Genomic DNA, 12,404 nt, shown 5'->3' on the forward strand with positions numbered 1-12,404 from the left:
AGCGCTTCAAAGAATACTTTTGCATCAGGGCTCGTTTTTCGTTAGCTCTTTAAAAATACGTTTTCGATTCGAAGCACCGGTATCGGTAAACGGTATCGTAGATTTTCTCGCAACGATCTCGTGATACGTAAAAAGATGGCAGATGTAACGTAACGTATCATTTTAATCGTTCGATTTGAAGAGGATTCGGTCGGTATCGGTAATAAGATGGCGGCGACTTCTTTACGTTTAAGTCGCGTAATGTATACATACGTACAGTATCGTAGAAATGTATTGGTACAAATGTACCGTGGTTTCGTATGAATAAAGATTTACACGCGAGCACACACAAATATTTTACACACGTGCATCGTTTCCAGCATTCGTTACGATTACTCGATACCTTTCGGTCGAAATGTTTATCGAAATAGAAACTGATCGAACGAGCAACTAAAATAACGCACGTAGGGGAAAAAAGGTTTCCTGTATCCAATAACGTTTGTAAAAGGACGAGTGGCGTCTTTACGTTTTGCTATTTATAGAGTCGTTGTCGAGTAAACACAACAATAGGGATTCTTTTTTTCTAGACTTTCGTTAATCAGGCACGGAAATAACGCAATTACGGAAAGCTTATCGATCGTATCGTTCTACGCGTACTGCACATTTAAAGGGCGTTTCGGTAAAATTGACAAATTTTTCAATCGTTTCCATTTGCGAATTGTTAAACGCACGTTTGTTAAAATTTTAGAGATCGATGCAACCTTTTGGCGAATCTCCGTGAAACGGTACACGATTCGATAACGAGTAGAAAATATTCGAACGATTGTTCGAATTTACCACAAAAATTTCCATTCGAATCGAGTTCGTTCTTTCTTCAGGGACGCGTTGGGTGAAAAGTGTGCGGCAACGATCTGTAAACAATTGAGCAACTCGTATTGTAAAGAGAAGTCGAGGTGGTCATTTAAACGGTATTACACGCCGCAAACAGCGCCATCGAATACACTTTGTAACGAACGAACGATTTCGAATTATATTTCGCAAACCGTTCGTTTTATTTCGATCGAAGTCCGTCGATCTTATCGCGACACCGTTTCGATCGATCGCTAAAATTTGCTCGTACTCTGGATAGCTAACGTGGCTATTTTCATGATTTCAGGTGAAGGTGTTCAGTGATAAAGGACAGTGTTTATTCGATTTCCGCGGGACACGTGAGTACTTTGCAAATTTCAATTTCACGATGCGACGAGCTTCGTCGTTGGACGAATTACCGAATTCGTACAAAGGATCGCGTACAGTCTTTATCGGCGCGAAATATTTTAGAAGAAGAGTGTAAGAAACAAAAACAAAAACACAGGGAACGTTCAAGGTCTTGTTTCGTTGCGAAGAGCACACAATTGTGCCGTACTCGTATCGTTCCGACAACCGTTTCGGTGTAACTGTACACAGAAACCAATATCGCGATACGAATTTATTCTAGGAACAACGGAACCGAAAAATAAAAGACGAATCTTATTTACGAGGTTAAATATATTTTATGGGCGGTAAATTTTGGAAAGAATACTTCAACCGTTCGCGGTTAACCGCGTTTCCATTGAATTCGATCGAAGTAACGCGCGAAAGGATCGAGAATTACGCGCAAAGCGTAGGACGTAACGGTCGGGAGAGATACACCGATCGAACGAATGTACAAAAACGGGCATTTTATCGATGAAACATGTTTATTAAAAATCTAGTATCATTTTCCTACGTCTACAGTAAATATCACAGGTACACGTTTCTCTATCACAAAATCCTCTGCTCGGTCATATTTATCCTGCTGTCGATTTAAACGCGACAATTTCAATTTTCGTGCAATCGTCGAGCGTAAAACTTACACGTACAACCGACCGAGGAGATACGTACATAACAACGTTTTTAGCGCGAGAAGAGTTTCTTTCTCGTGTCGATTCAGGTGTTAACGAGACCGCAATCGACGCGAGAAAAAGGTCCAACTGTACGAATGTTCTCGCGCCAAAATGGACAAAATAAAAAATTCTCGATAAAAGTATGAAATAAACAATAGATAACTCTAACTGTCTAGTGAATTAAAGCTTGAGCCGCGCGACCACTTATACGCGGGCGTATCGTTACATCGAGATCCTAGTAGTTTCCAACCGTTTTAACAGCGTTTCGTTAACGAATTTACAATAACCAGTGGACGAAATTACAAAAGAACTTATATCGTTATTGCTTGCTCTCCTTCTTTCTCTCTCTCTCTCTCTCACTCACTCTCTCTCTCAAACATTTATGTTCTTCTCCCTCCCCCGATTTCTCCGTTCACTGTGTTTCACTCCGAGTGTCTTGAGCAAATAAAAAATATCTTAAGTCTATTTCTCTTCGGTTCACGAATCCGTGTTTGCACACCCCGTAGACGTTTCAGATGTAATCATCGTTGTCCGAATCTCGACACTTTAACGGCCGTGTGCGGTTCATCGGCGAACCGTGAGACGATTTTCGGTCGGGCGGTTAAAGCGCCAAAGGACGAATAATTTCTCGAGGAAAAGTGAAGTCTTTCATCCGTCGCGAGGTTCCCTTGTTGAAAGGCGCACGAGTTACTCGTTCGAATCACAGACAAAATTGCAACACCGGTAAAATGGCTCCCCGCGCAACGGATCGTTCGGAAAGAGCAGGCCAGGATCGGTTGCCCTCGACCCAGCGGCGAACGAATCCGATCGGTCCGGGTACGACGGGGGTTCAGGTTCTTCCTTCGCTCGTTTGGATTTCGAATCTCGATCGATTACCACGGTCTCCAAATCGGCTCGTTGGGTTTGGCGACCTGCAGGAGACCCTGATGAGTCTGAGAGATGGTTTCGATGTCCGTTCTGATCGGAGAGGGTTGGCTGGAGGCTGGTGTCAGGGGCATCGAGTATTCGTCGGAGCTGAGATCGCTGCTCGAGGACGGGGATGATTGCGGCGCGGACACGTGGATGGTAAGGGGGCCCGTTTTGTCCATGGAGTTCAGTTTGTGACCCAAGTGGGTCATCAATTTGGTTCCGAGAGCTACGTCGACTCCGGGAGTGGCGGCGAGGCAACGGCTGACTTCGTTCGCGCAGTGCGTGTAACCCGCTCGGAAGCGATCGGCGTCGATCACCGGATTCGCCGAGAGTCGTTGCTGCCTTTGAAGTTTGTGGAGGTGACGCACGGTCAGCTCCAAAATGTCAGCCTTTTCCAATTTCGCCACGTTCTCGCCGTCGCCGGCCAGTGCCGTCACCATCAGGTCTTTCAGTTCGTCCAAGCACCGGTTGATGCGTGCTCTGCGTTTGCGTTCCAGCATAGGTTTCATCACCTGTAAACGAAAATTAACCAACCGTTACGTAAACGGCGATACTCCCCGAAACGAATTTCGGTCGATCGGCCGATCGGAAGGAAGAGACCGTCGACAATTCCGATTCGTTTTGTCGAGCGGTCGCTCGAAACCGATCGCGAAGGAACAACAGGTGCCGCGGATCGATATTTCCGCGCGTCCCTTACCTTTCTGTACTGATACGTCCTGGAGATCGGTTGCTCCTGTCCGTCGACCATCATGATCTGTTCGTGCATCTGCATGGTTAATCCTTGGGTCGAGGGTAGCTTCGCGCACCGATAACGAAACCGAAATTTCACTGATTACGAACGATCACACTTGTCGTCAAATGTCTCCTTTAATGTCGCACAGGTTAACGAGGAGCGTTCTCGACCGGTCGTAATTCGCTGGTAATTCGCTGGTAATTCGCTCGTAATTCGCTCGTTTCGACGGAAAGGAAACGTATCGAGTTGTATCACCGACGCGTCTCCTGCTCGCACTTGGTCAACGATCACCGTGATTGTGGTGGCTGTTGGCCGAGGCTGTAGCTTATATAGTCAAGGGCCCTTCGGCAGGGCGGGGCAGGGGGCCGCTGTCGGGGTCTTTAGTGGGGGACAGGCCTTCCGTGGGAACGGTCCGTAGAGGTTGGTTCCCAAGCAAGCACACCACCTGTAAGCGGCAGCTGCCAGACACGCGCCCACACCAAGCCATCGTCACCGTTTCTTCGTCCTCTGTTGCACCTACTGCTCGAACCCGTATTTCCTACCTCCTCTGATCCTCCTCGGGTAGTCGTGCCACGGTATGCACGGTACATATAACGTTCTTCTCTTTCTCTCTTTGCTCCTTTCGGCTCGCTATTTCACAAACGTGCGCTCATACGGAAGAACCCGATATCGACCTCCTCTCCTCGTCTACCTTCGGCAAAATAGAGGGAAGGGGAGAGAGAAAGAGAGAGAGAGAGAGAGAGAGACCGGGCCCCCCTCGTTCCACATAGTCTTCCTCCTTTTTCCATTCTAGTACCCGAGGAGGGTACTCGTGCTACATCTTCTTATCGAGATTCCCATCTTTCTTTCTCTTCCCTCTCGGTGGATCGGTGCGTCCTTGTTCGTGCAGCAGCCGCGTGGAGCGTGCTGGGCACAAGTCCAACGTTCTCTCCCGATTGCAATCCCACTAGTTACACGTTACTGAATCACGGTACATACGTGTGTCTATGTTACCAAGCCACCGCGAAACGATACGGTGCCCGCTGCGCTCGCTCGGCTCGCTTCCTCTCGCTTCCTCTCCCTTCCTCTCCCTTCCTCTCGCTTACCTCTCGCTTCCTCTCGCTTCCTGTCGCTTCCTGTCGCTTCCTCTCCGCAATTGAACAATCATTTTCTGCGTATATTAACCGTCGCGTGAGAAACGCGCCATGGACGCGGAGACAAATGTTGCGCGATGAACCGTCGCGTTACGAGAAGGATGCGACGAATCGTTTGATACGGTTCCAGCGTGGGCGCGGACTTATTAATTATCGTTTCTTCGCCGTCTCCTCGTTTTTTCTTTCTCCCTGCCTTCGTTGTTGTCGGTAGCGCGAGCAGCGTGTCTTTTCTTCGTCTTTTACGATACCTACGTACGCCCAAGTACCGTTCAACGTGTACATTTTCCCTTTACGAAAATCACGCCAACGATCGCGGCTCGGAACTTTTACCCTTTTTCCTACCAAATTTCCCGGCAATTCTTTTCCAATTTCTTTCGTCGCTTTCCAAAGGCAACTTTTATTTTCGTTCGATCGCGACACCGTCCATCCATCGTGCGGTAGCTTCGATCGGACCTTCGTACAAACAACTATGGAAATTATCGAGCCTTCGAGTTAACGGTGTTTTCCTAACCGCTCCGACCGATTTATACCGTTTCGATCGAACCGCGAAAGCTCCGAAATTGTTGTTGCTCGATGCATCGATATCGAGTCGAGTCGAGTCGAGTCGAGCGTGTCTCTTCTTAAGGCCAATTTAATCGTGTTCGGAATTTCAGTCGGCATCGCGATTACGCGCAACCGTTGTCAACCAGAAGTGATTTTCGCGCGGTACAATGAACGCGTGCGTGCATTTCGATACGACCTTGCCACGGTGACGCACGAAACGGTAGAAAGGTTACGAATTTTCGGCTTCAGCGACGGATCGCTCGACGAAAATCGCTCGAAAGTAGCTCGAGGTGAAGACTCGGTTGTCCGAGCTTTAATTTCGCGAAGATGCTCGTTAAAGCGTCCTCCGGTTCGGATAGTCATCGTCCGGAATGAATAATCTCTGCACGCTTTACGTGTACATCCTGTCGGTCGCTGGAAGCACTTCCAGATACTAATTTTGCTGAATTATATCCTTGGTACCCCGTACTACTCTTTCTCTATCCTTCTTCTTTTGCGTTGCCATTCTCTCTCCCTATTTTTTCTTTCTCCTCTTTTTCTTCGCTCGCTGCTTCCTCCTGCCAACCACCTCGCTTATTTCTCCGCGAGTAGGGTACTTAAACATCGTTCGCACCGAATAATTACGCACGCTAGTTTTATCCTTCTTTCCCTGTCCGAGTTCTCGTTCGATGGACCACCTCCTTCGTGCTACTGCAACTTTACCAGTCTCTTTTGTCTTCTTCTTCTTCTTCTTCTTCTTCTTCTTCTTCTTCATCATCATCATCTTCTTCTTCTTCTTCTTCTTCTTCATCATCATCTTCTTCTTCTTTCTCTTCTTCTTCTTCTCCTTCTTCCTCTTCTTCTTCTCCTTCTTCTTTCTCTTCTTCTTCTTCTTCCTCGACTTCTTCTTCGTCGCATATCCGTACCTTTCTCGGCTTTTTCTTTTCTTCGTTGCGCCCTCGAGCCAGCCAATTGCACGTGTCCTTAACGACTCTGGCACCTCTGTGCAAGTTACGCGATGCCCGAGATAACGCGAAGCAAAACGTTCAACGAACGATACAAATATCACGGATACCTTTCCAAGACCGATAAGAGGATGTCTAACCGCGTAGAATGTTTAATCGAGAGTATCGATTGAATCGTTCGAACGTAGTGGTAACGTTTACGAAATAAGAAACTATTTTATCGAGGAAACGCGATTTCCTTCGATACGAGTTTACTTCGTTTGTAACATTTGTACGGAATCACGGTGGCTGAGTCACGCAATCTGTGCGTCAGCTATTGAACCGCAGGCGAGTCAGTCTCGCGCGTAATAGAATACGTTAGAGGGTTTCCTTCAGCAAGAAACGAAAATGAGAGAAACATTGGCCCGGAGTGATCCGACGAAACCTTTGACGCGTTTAACCGCATCGCTGATGCATCGCGATAAAACGACAAGAGTACGCAACGGGGAATCGGAAGCGGTGCTTGTACCGATCGAAACCGATTCGATTCCTCTTGTTAACACTCGGATGACGATGCCCGGGCCCAGACCTAACCCATTCTGGACCTAGGTAATACGCTTACTTGTTCGATACGCGATGCGGTTTGTTCGCGTTGGAACGATAACGAAGCGTACACGGCTCGGAAGATGCATTTCTCCTTTTCTTGGGTGTGCCCCGAAACAGTTCGTTGTATTCAAATCTAGAACATCGTTGTTCGAACGTAATACGATCTTTTGCAATTATTGTATCGTATTACGATGTCTAAGATGAAGGACCATTCGTCGGAAAATAAAAAAGTTTTTCGCGAGTCGATGGATAGCGAAGGCAACAGAGACAATGAAATTTCATCCGATGAAGAACGTTCGTCGCGTAGCGATGCTACACCGGAACCAAAGAAACCAACAAATCTAACGGATCGAAAAAGAAGACGTCGTGTATCTACTGGATGTAACGATAAGTGTAGAGTTGAGTGTAATAATTGTCAAAACCATATACGCGGTGTACGTACAACATCGCAATATTTTGTACGCGTTGTACAGAATAGTAATAAACAACGTTTCCACGCACACTCTCGTTTGATACGTTATTCTTCTTCTTCTTTTTATCATTCGTATTATATTTTGTACAAATGATCAATTACGCGTAATTTTGTGCGAGTTTACGTCGGGGTCCGAACGGACCCAGTACCGGTGCTCGCGTAGTCCCCCGACGGTCCGCAGTCCTCGTTAAACGTCGAAACGTCGAAACGTCGAAACGTCGAAACGTCAGGAGGCGCGAAGTACAGCCGACGCGACAGTGATGAATCGAACGTGAAGCATGGTACTGTACTGCGCGTTCCTCGGATTCTGAAACGAGATTACAGTTATTACGCATGCACAACTGTTGCGACCGAACCCAAGACCCACGCGACCGTGTAACTACCTTTAGTTTTTCATTCTTAATCGTATCGCAACGAAAAGAGAGAAAATATATAAAATATTGATACGTAGTTCTAACGAAAGGAAGACTCGAAAAGATATTTTGTTCGTGAAAGTTTTTTCACCCTTTGTACTCCAAGTCTTTTTCCTACCGAAAACTAGCACCTCGATGAAATCCTTCGAATCGTGTAATTTATTTCAAACGAAACACTTTCATTTCAACGTTTCGTGTACATATATTTACATCTTACAAGAGAGGAGTAATTGAATTTTAATTTCAATTTCGAACCACGATGGTTTTCCGAATTGCAGAAAGTACACCGAATTGAGTGGCGATCGAGGATCGCCTCTCGAATGGGCGTCTTTCGATTTTTTAATCTTGGTGACGCGAGACTGTACGTAAGTTGCACGATACGAAACGTTTACATGTACCAGACGTGTTCCTTATGGCGATCCAGGAGGAAGGTTGTGTGGGAATATGCGGTAGTATATTTTGGAACAAATTGTTAGCGTTAAAAAGAGAAAAATATCTAAAGAGAAAATGTCGCGTATGTACTACAAACTAAAGGAGGGACGACACACGATATATTCGTAAATTTTGCTTCGTACCTTTCCATCGGGGAAATTGTCTTCGAGCGTATCGCACCGAAAAAGGTTACTAGAGTTATCTTCAAACATGCTCGTTCGTTTTTAATCAAATATTTTACTTGTCAAATGCTATTGTAATATCCATCATTTTCACGTTCGTACTATTTGTTTCCGTTAGTGGAACGATTTAAATTTCTATCGTCAGTTGCATCGGGGACTTGCAAAGTGACAGTGTTGTTAGATACGACGAATTAATTTTTCCCCGAAATTTTCGGTCCGTCCATAGAATTTTATACGAGGAACTCCATAATGGGTGGTATTGTACAAAATTTAACATTCTTGATAGATCTTTAAGAAAAATTATTAACCGAATAATTGGAAAGGTCTGCGAGTCAATTTCTTCTCACGTGCCGTTCGTTGATCATTGTTTTTGTACGATTTGAACAGGTGACACCGAGTACGAGGGCACGGGTGGATAATATAAACTTGTGTAAACTCGCGCATTTCCACGTTGCGATTAGTCCACGTGTACGGTTACACGTATCGCAGCTTTTACGCTGTGTTCGCACGTGCTGATGCAACATACGGCTCGGATCAATGTAGAGCACTGGCCGTCAACCTTGAAGGGACAGGAGCTACTATATTTACGTTAATTAAACTGTTAAATTTCAATACAAATCCTACTTTCGCTCTCCTATATTTTACTTTTGTTTTATTCATGAAAATCAAAGCGGATGTATTTCTTTTTTCTTACGATTTACCTATATATATATATATATAATGTTACGGTGACTACCTTTAAAATGACCTCAATCGCTATTGTGGCAAGGTCTCAATATTCGCTAGTCTTTCGAGACGAAGGGAATTTCAGATTGATCACGTTCGTCTGTATTTATATGTTAATTGAATCGCTTTTCGCGACCCACTTGTTGAAATCTTATATCGGTATCGACGTATAAATGTATACGATGAATGTCAATAAAGAAGGGGAATTCTTTTTTCATAAAAGAACCGTACTACCTTGAATTTAACGAAAAGGTTAACGCGAAACTGTAACGGTTATTTGTTACTAGTTTTGAGACTATTGAGACTAGAGAGCAAATATCGCTTTGGAAAGATACGGTTTTTTAATATATCGTTGCAGTCTTTAGCGATATTTAATTCTATCTTGAAGTATTTTGCAAAATTTGAGAAATTGTTGATTTTATGTGTTACTTGAAAAAGAGTGTCGTCTTTTGTTTAATAATTATATCGGTTCAGTACGAGCGTTTGGGTGCTTACGTTCACCGACGAAGAATTAGCAATAAAAATGATTTCGGTTTAAACAAAACTTGTTTAACAATTTTTTGGTCAATTCTTTTAAAGAAATGCCCGTGTGTGATGTCACGGTGAATTTAAAAATACTGAAAAAGTTGAGGATGTAGTTGTATTTGTCCTTTTCACGGGGTCAACTTTCAAAAAGGGTGGTACTTTATAATCGACGACAATGGTGAAAAATGATATTCGTATTGTTTGGTATCATCGCGTGTATTATTCGTTGTTACAATTGTTGACATTAAAAAAATATAACGAGCAATCACAGTTGGGACTGTTGTTCCATTATACTAACGGAGATAGTGTCTAATCGGTTGACTAAAATCTTGACTTACGGTCAAGGGTAAAAAATTGTAAAAATGTATAATCCGTTGATTGCATAATCGATCGTTTATTTAATTAGGTGTTAATGGATACGGTAATGTATTTATCCATTAATTCGATCCTATTCTATTTCGTTTTGTCCGGATGGAGGAAGGTTCACCACCTTGTTGTGGTTTCCATTGAACGGTGATGATTTGAATGTTTTCAACGAGAAGTGTCACTGACAAGGAGCGAGTTCTCAATATTGATTTACCGTATTATAAAGGAAAGCTATTGGAAATCGTTTCCGTTAATTCTTGTCCGAGACCTTGCAGCGATCGCAAACCCTATACCACAATGGCAGGTATAGCTACCTGGATACTAACTAGGGCTGCACGATCGAACCGGTAAGCTCCAACGCATCCTTAACTTTGATTAATTTTCGTACAATTCGTTTCAAAGTGCAAACTCCCTCCCCGTCCCCTGTTTTTCAAAAATTACTTCGTAAAGAGAACAGATGGGACTTCCTGTTAAGAATGTATTTCTTTAAAACAGTTGCGAAGAAAAATATGAAACCTCTTAAACCAACGTCATTTTTATCTGGTAATCCTTTGCCTTCGATAGAAGCACTCAAGAGCTTATTCTCGTCCGATTGTTGATTTTACAGTTGCAACTTATCGAATAAAAGTAAGGGCTATTCTTTAAACGGTTATCAAATCAATAGTTTGCAATATTGTAAAAAATCCTGCGAGACGAGTTCAAATATTGGTAGAAGTTACAAAGTATTCGAATTTCATCCTGAACAATTTTACTCCAAAAAGTATCTGCTTTGGCGTTTTAAGAGCTATTCCTTTTATTTCCGGACTATTTTCTTCGACTTGTTCAATATTGCTGGATACATTTTCAATGTCAAAGTATTGCGACACATCTGTGATGAGATCTCATTAGCGAGTACTCGAACATCAGCTGTTCGTGAACATATGTTGCGAGCTGTTTGACTCGTGCCAACGAAATCGTGATCCCATCCTCCCCTGTCTCGAATTTCAACCCCCGTGACATCGATTCGCACGTGTCGACTTCTGCGCGAGTGTATTTAATATCGAAGGGGAGTTCACGAGGGTTGCTCAACAGATAACAACACTGAATGCTTATAACAATTTCGTTCTCCTCCTCGTGAGAACTTTTTCTAATTCGATCTTGTTTAGCCTCTATCGTGTCACTTATTATTTGGATCAACGGTTGTTGTAAACGGAATTCAGAATACATTTCCAGAATTATTTTTTCTTTTCAATTTCTTTGATCCTAGACGCTAGGAGGGCATAATTTCCGTACTGAAATTTGTAATACAGTTGAATAACATTTACAAGTATTTAACAGTTTCATTCAGATTTGATTCGTTGTATATTATCATTGTTCGATATTATATCGAATTGAAGGTTAGCAGACGTTTGTGCTAAGAAGGTTACCGCTTTTATTCCAGTAACGATTGGACAAGATTCAGTTTCCTTTTGATTTTGGCAAACTTTGTTCATTGAACGATACATTAACCGTGTCACATAAAAGAGAAAAGCAAAGTATTAGCAACTTTTTTTAATCGTAACATTGAAACATATCTAGACTTGTTTAGAGATATTACCAGAAATTATACCAATTCGTCAATGGGTCAGAAAGGATTCGGTATTTTTTTTTTTAATATTCAGCGAGCAAAGAAAATTAGCTGAAAATGTTTGCAGAGAATTTCGTTTATCGAACAACGTTCTGGCTCACTTTCTTGAAGTCTTTTCATTCAGGTGTGTAAAAGTCATAAAGAGAAGCGAGAAAAATAGTTACATAGGTATACGAACATGGCTATAGAATCGAAAAGTCTTATAAAATACATAGAAAATATCAAAGGAAGGAGATTACGCGATTGATATAAAATTTGTAAACAATTGCATGTTTATACTACAATTAAATTACACGAATAAACAGATATTTAGTGTACATTGCGACAAATACACACACACACACAGACAGAGTAGATAATGGATTTAAAAATTATCCTGTTCATTGGAATGGTAGATGAGAAATATTTTTGAAAGACCCTATATATAATAAAAACAGATTACCGAAATAGACGAATGTCACGATCGGTTATGGTACTATAAACTTTAGAAAGGTTTTCAGTGTGCCGCTTGTTCTCCGACTTTACCCTCCGATTGGTTTACATCGTTACTTTCTGTTACCTTTGTTGTCCTCGAGTTTACAGAAACAAAGGTATCAAGAACGTAAAGAATGGCATTCTACGTCGTAGAATTTTAGGCAAAGACAAAGATAGCTCGTTAGTGTTGAATGCCATTATACATTATATATATATTTCCCTTTAAATGGAAGGAACAATGCGAGAATCGATACTACAGTCCGAATCCAAAAACACATACACGTGTACTATACATACATACATAGACGAAGATGAACATGTTTAGTTCTTGGGAAGTTCGTGTTTAGAAGAGCTGAAATTTGCATGTCGTGCCGTTAACATCTCCCGACACAAATAACAAGAGACCTTCTGACCTACTGTTCGAGTAGAGTAACCATGAAGAACGGGAAGAAGAGAAGACGAAGAAGTGAGAGCATTC

General features: G+C 42.8%; 2 protein-coding genes across 25 annotated transcripts in view; one reads left to right on the plus strand and one right to left on the minus strand.

The window, feature by feature from the left end:
• Positions 1-12,404, plus strand: part of LOC143143860 (tubulin monoglutamylase TTLL4) — a 554,572-nt gene that overhangs the window by 32,279 nt on the left and 509,889 nt on the right. For all 24 annotated transcript variants that reach the window (XM_076305648.1, XM_076305652.1, XM_076305646.1 and 21 more), the window contains one exon: positions 1,136-1,187. The gene's annotated coding sequence lies outside the window, so the exon portion shown is untranslated. The remainder of the gene's footprint in view (positions 1-1,135; positions 1,188-12,404) is intronic.
• On the minus strand, positions 1,685-3,805 carry LOC143143862 (enhancer of split m7 protein). Its single transcript, XM_076305664.1, has 2 exons — positions 3,490-3,805; positions 1,685-3,304 (listed from the first exon to the last, which is right to left on the minus strand). Exons 1-2 carry the CDS (start codon positions 3,562-3,564, stop codon positions 2,756-2,758), a joined length of 624 nt encoding a protein of 207 aa, XP_076161779.1. The 5' UTR covers positions 3,565-3,805; the 3' UTR covers positions 1,685-2,755.

Source organism: Ptiloglossa arizonensis, chromosome 2 (genome assembly GCF_051014685.1).
Source record: "Ptiloglossa arizonensis isolate GNS036 chromosome 2, iyPtiAriz1_principal, whole genome shotgun sequence".
NCBI classification, from domain to species: Eukaryota; Metazoa; Arthropoda; class Insecta; order Hymenoptera; family Colletidae; genus Ptiloglossa; species Ptiloglossa arizonensis.

What these genes read in the sequence shown, in the direction of transcription:
- LOC143143862 (XM_076305664.1), bottom strand. Translation starts at nt 3,564, where the DNA reads ATGCAGATGCACGAACAGATCATGATGGTCGACGGACAGGAGCAACCG. An exon ending in GGACGTATCAGTACAGAAAG is followed by an intron (nt 3,305 to 3,489) that starts GTAAGGGACGCG and finishes TTTCGTTTACAG; the next exon opens with GTGATGAAACCTATGCTGGA.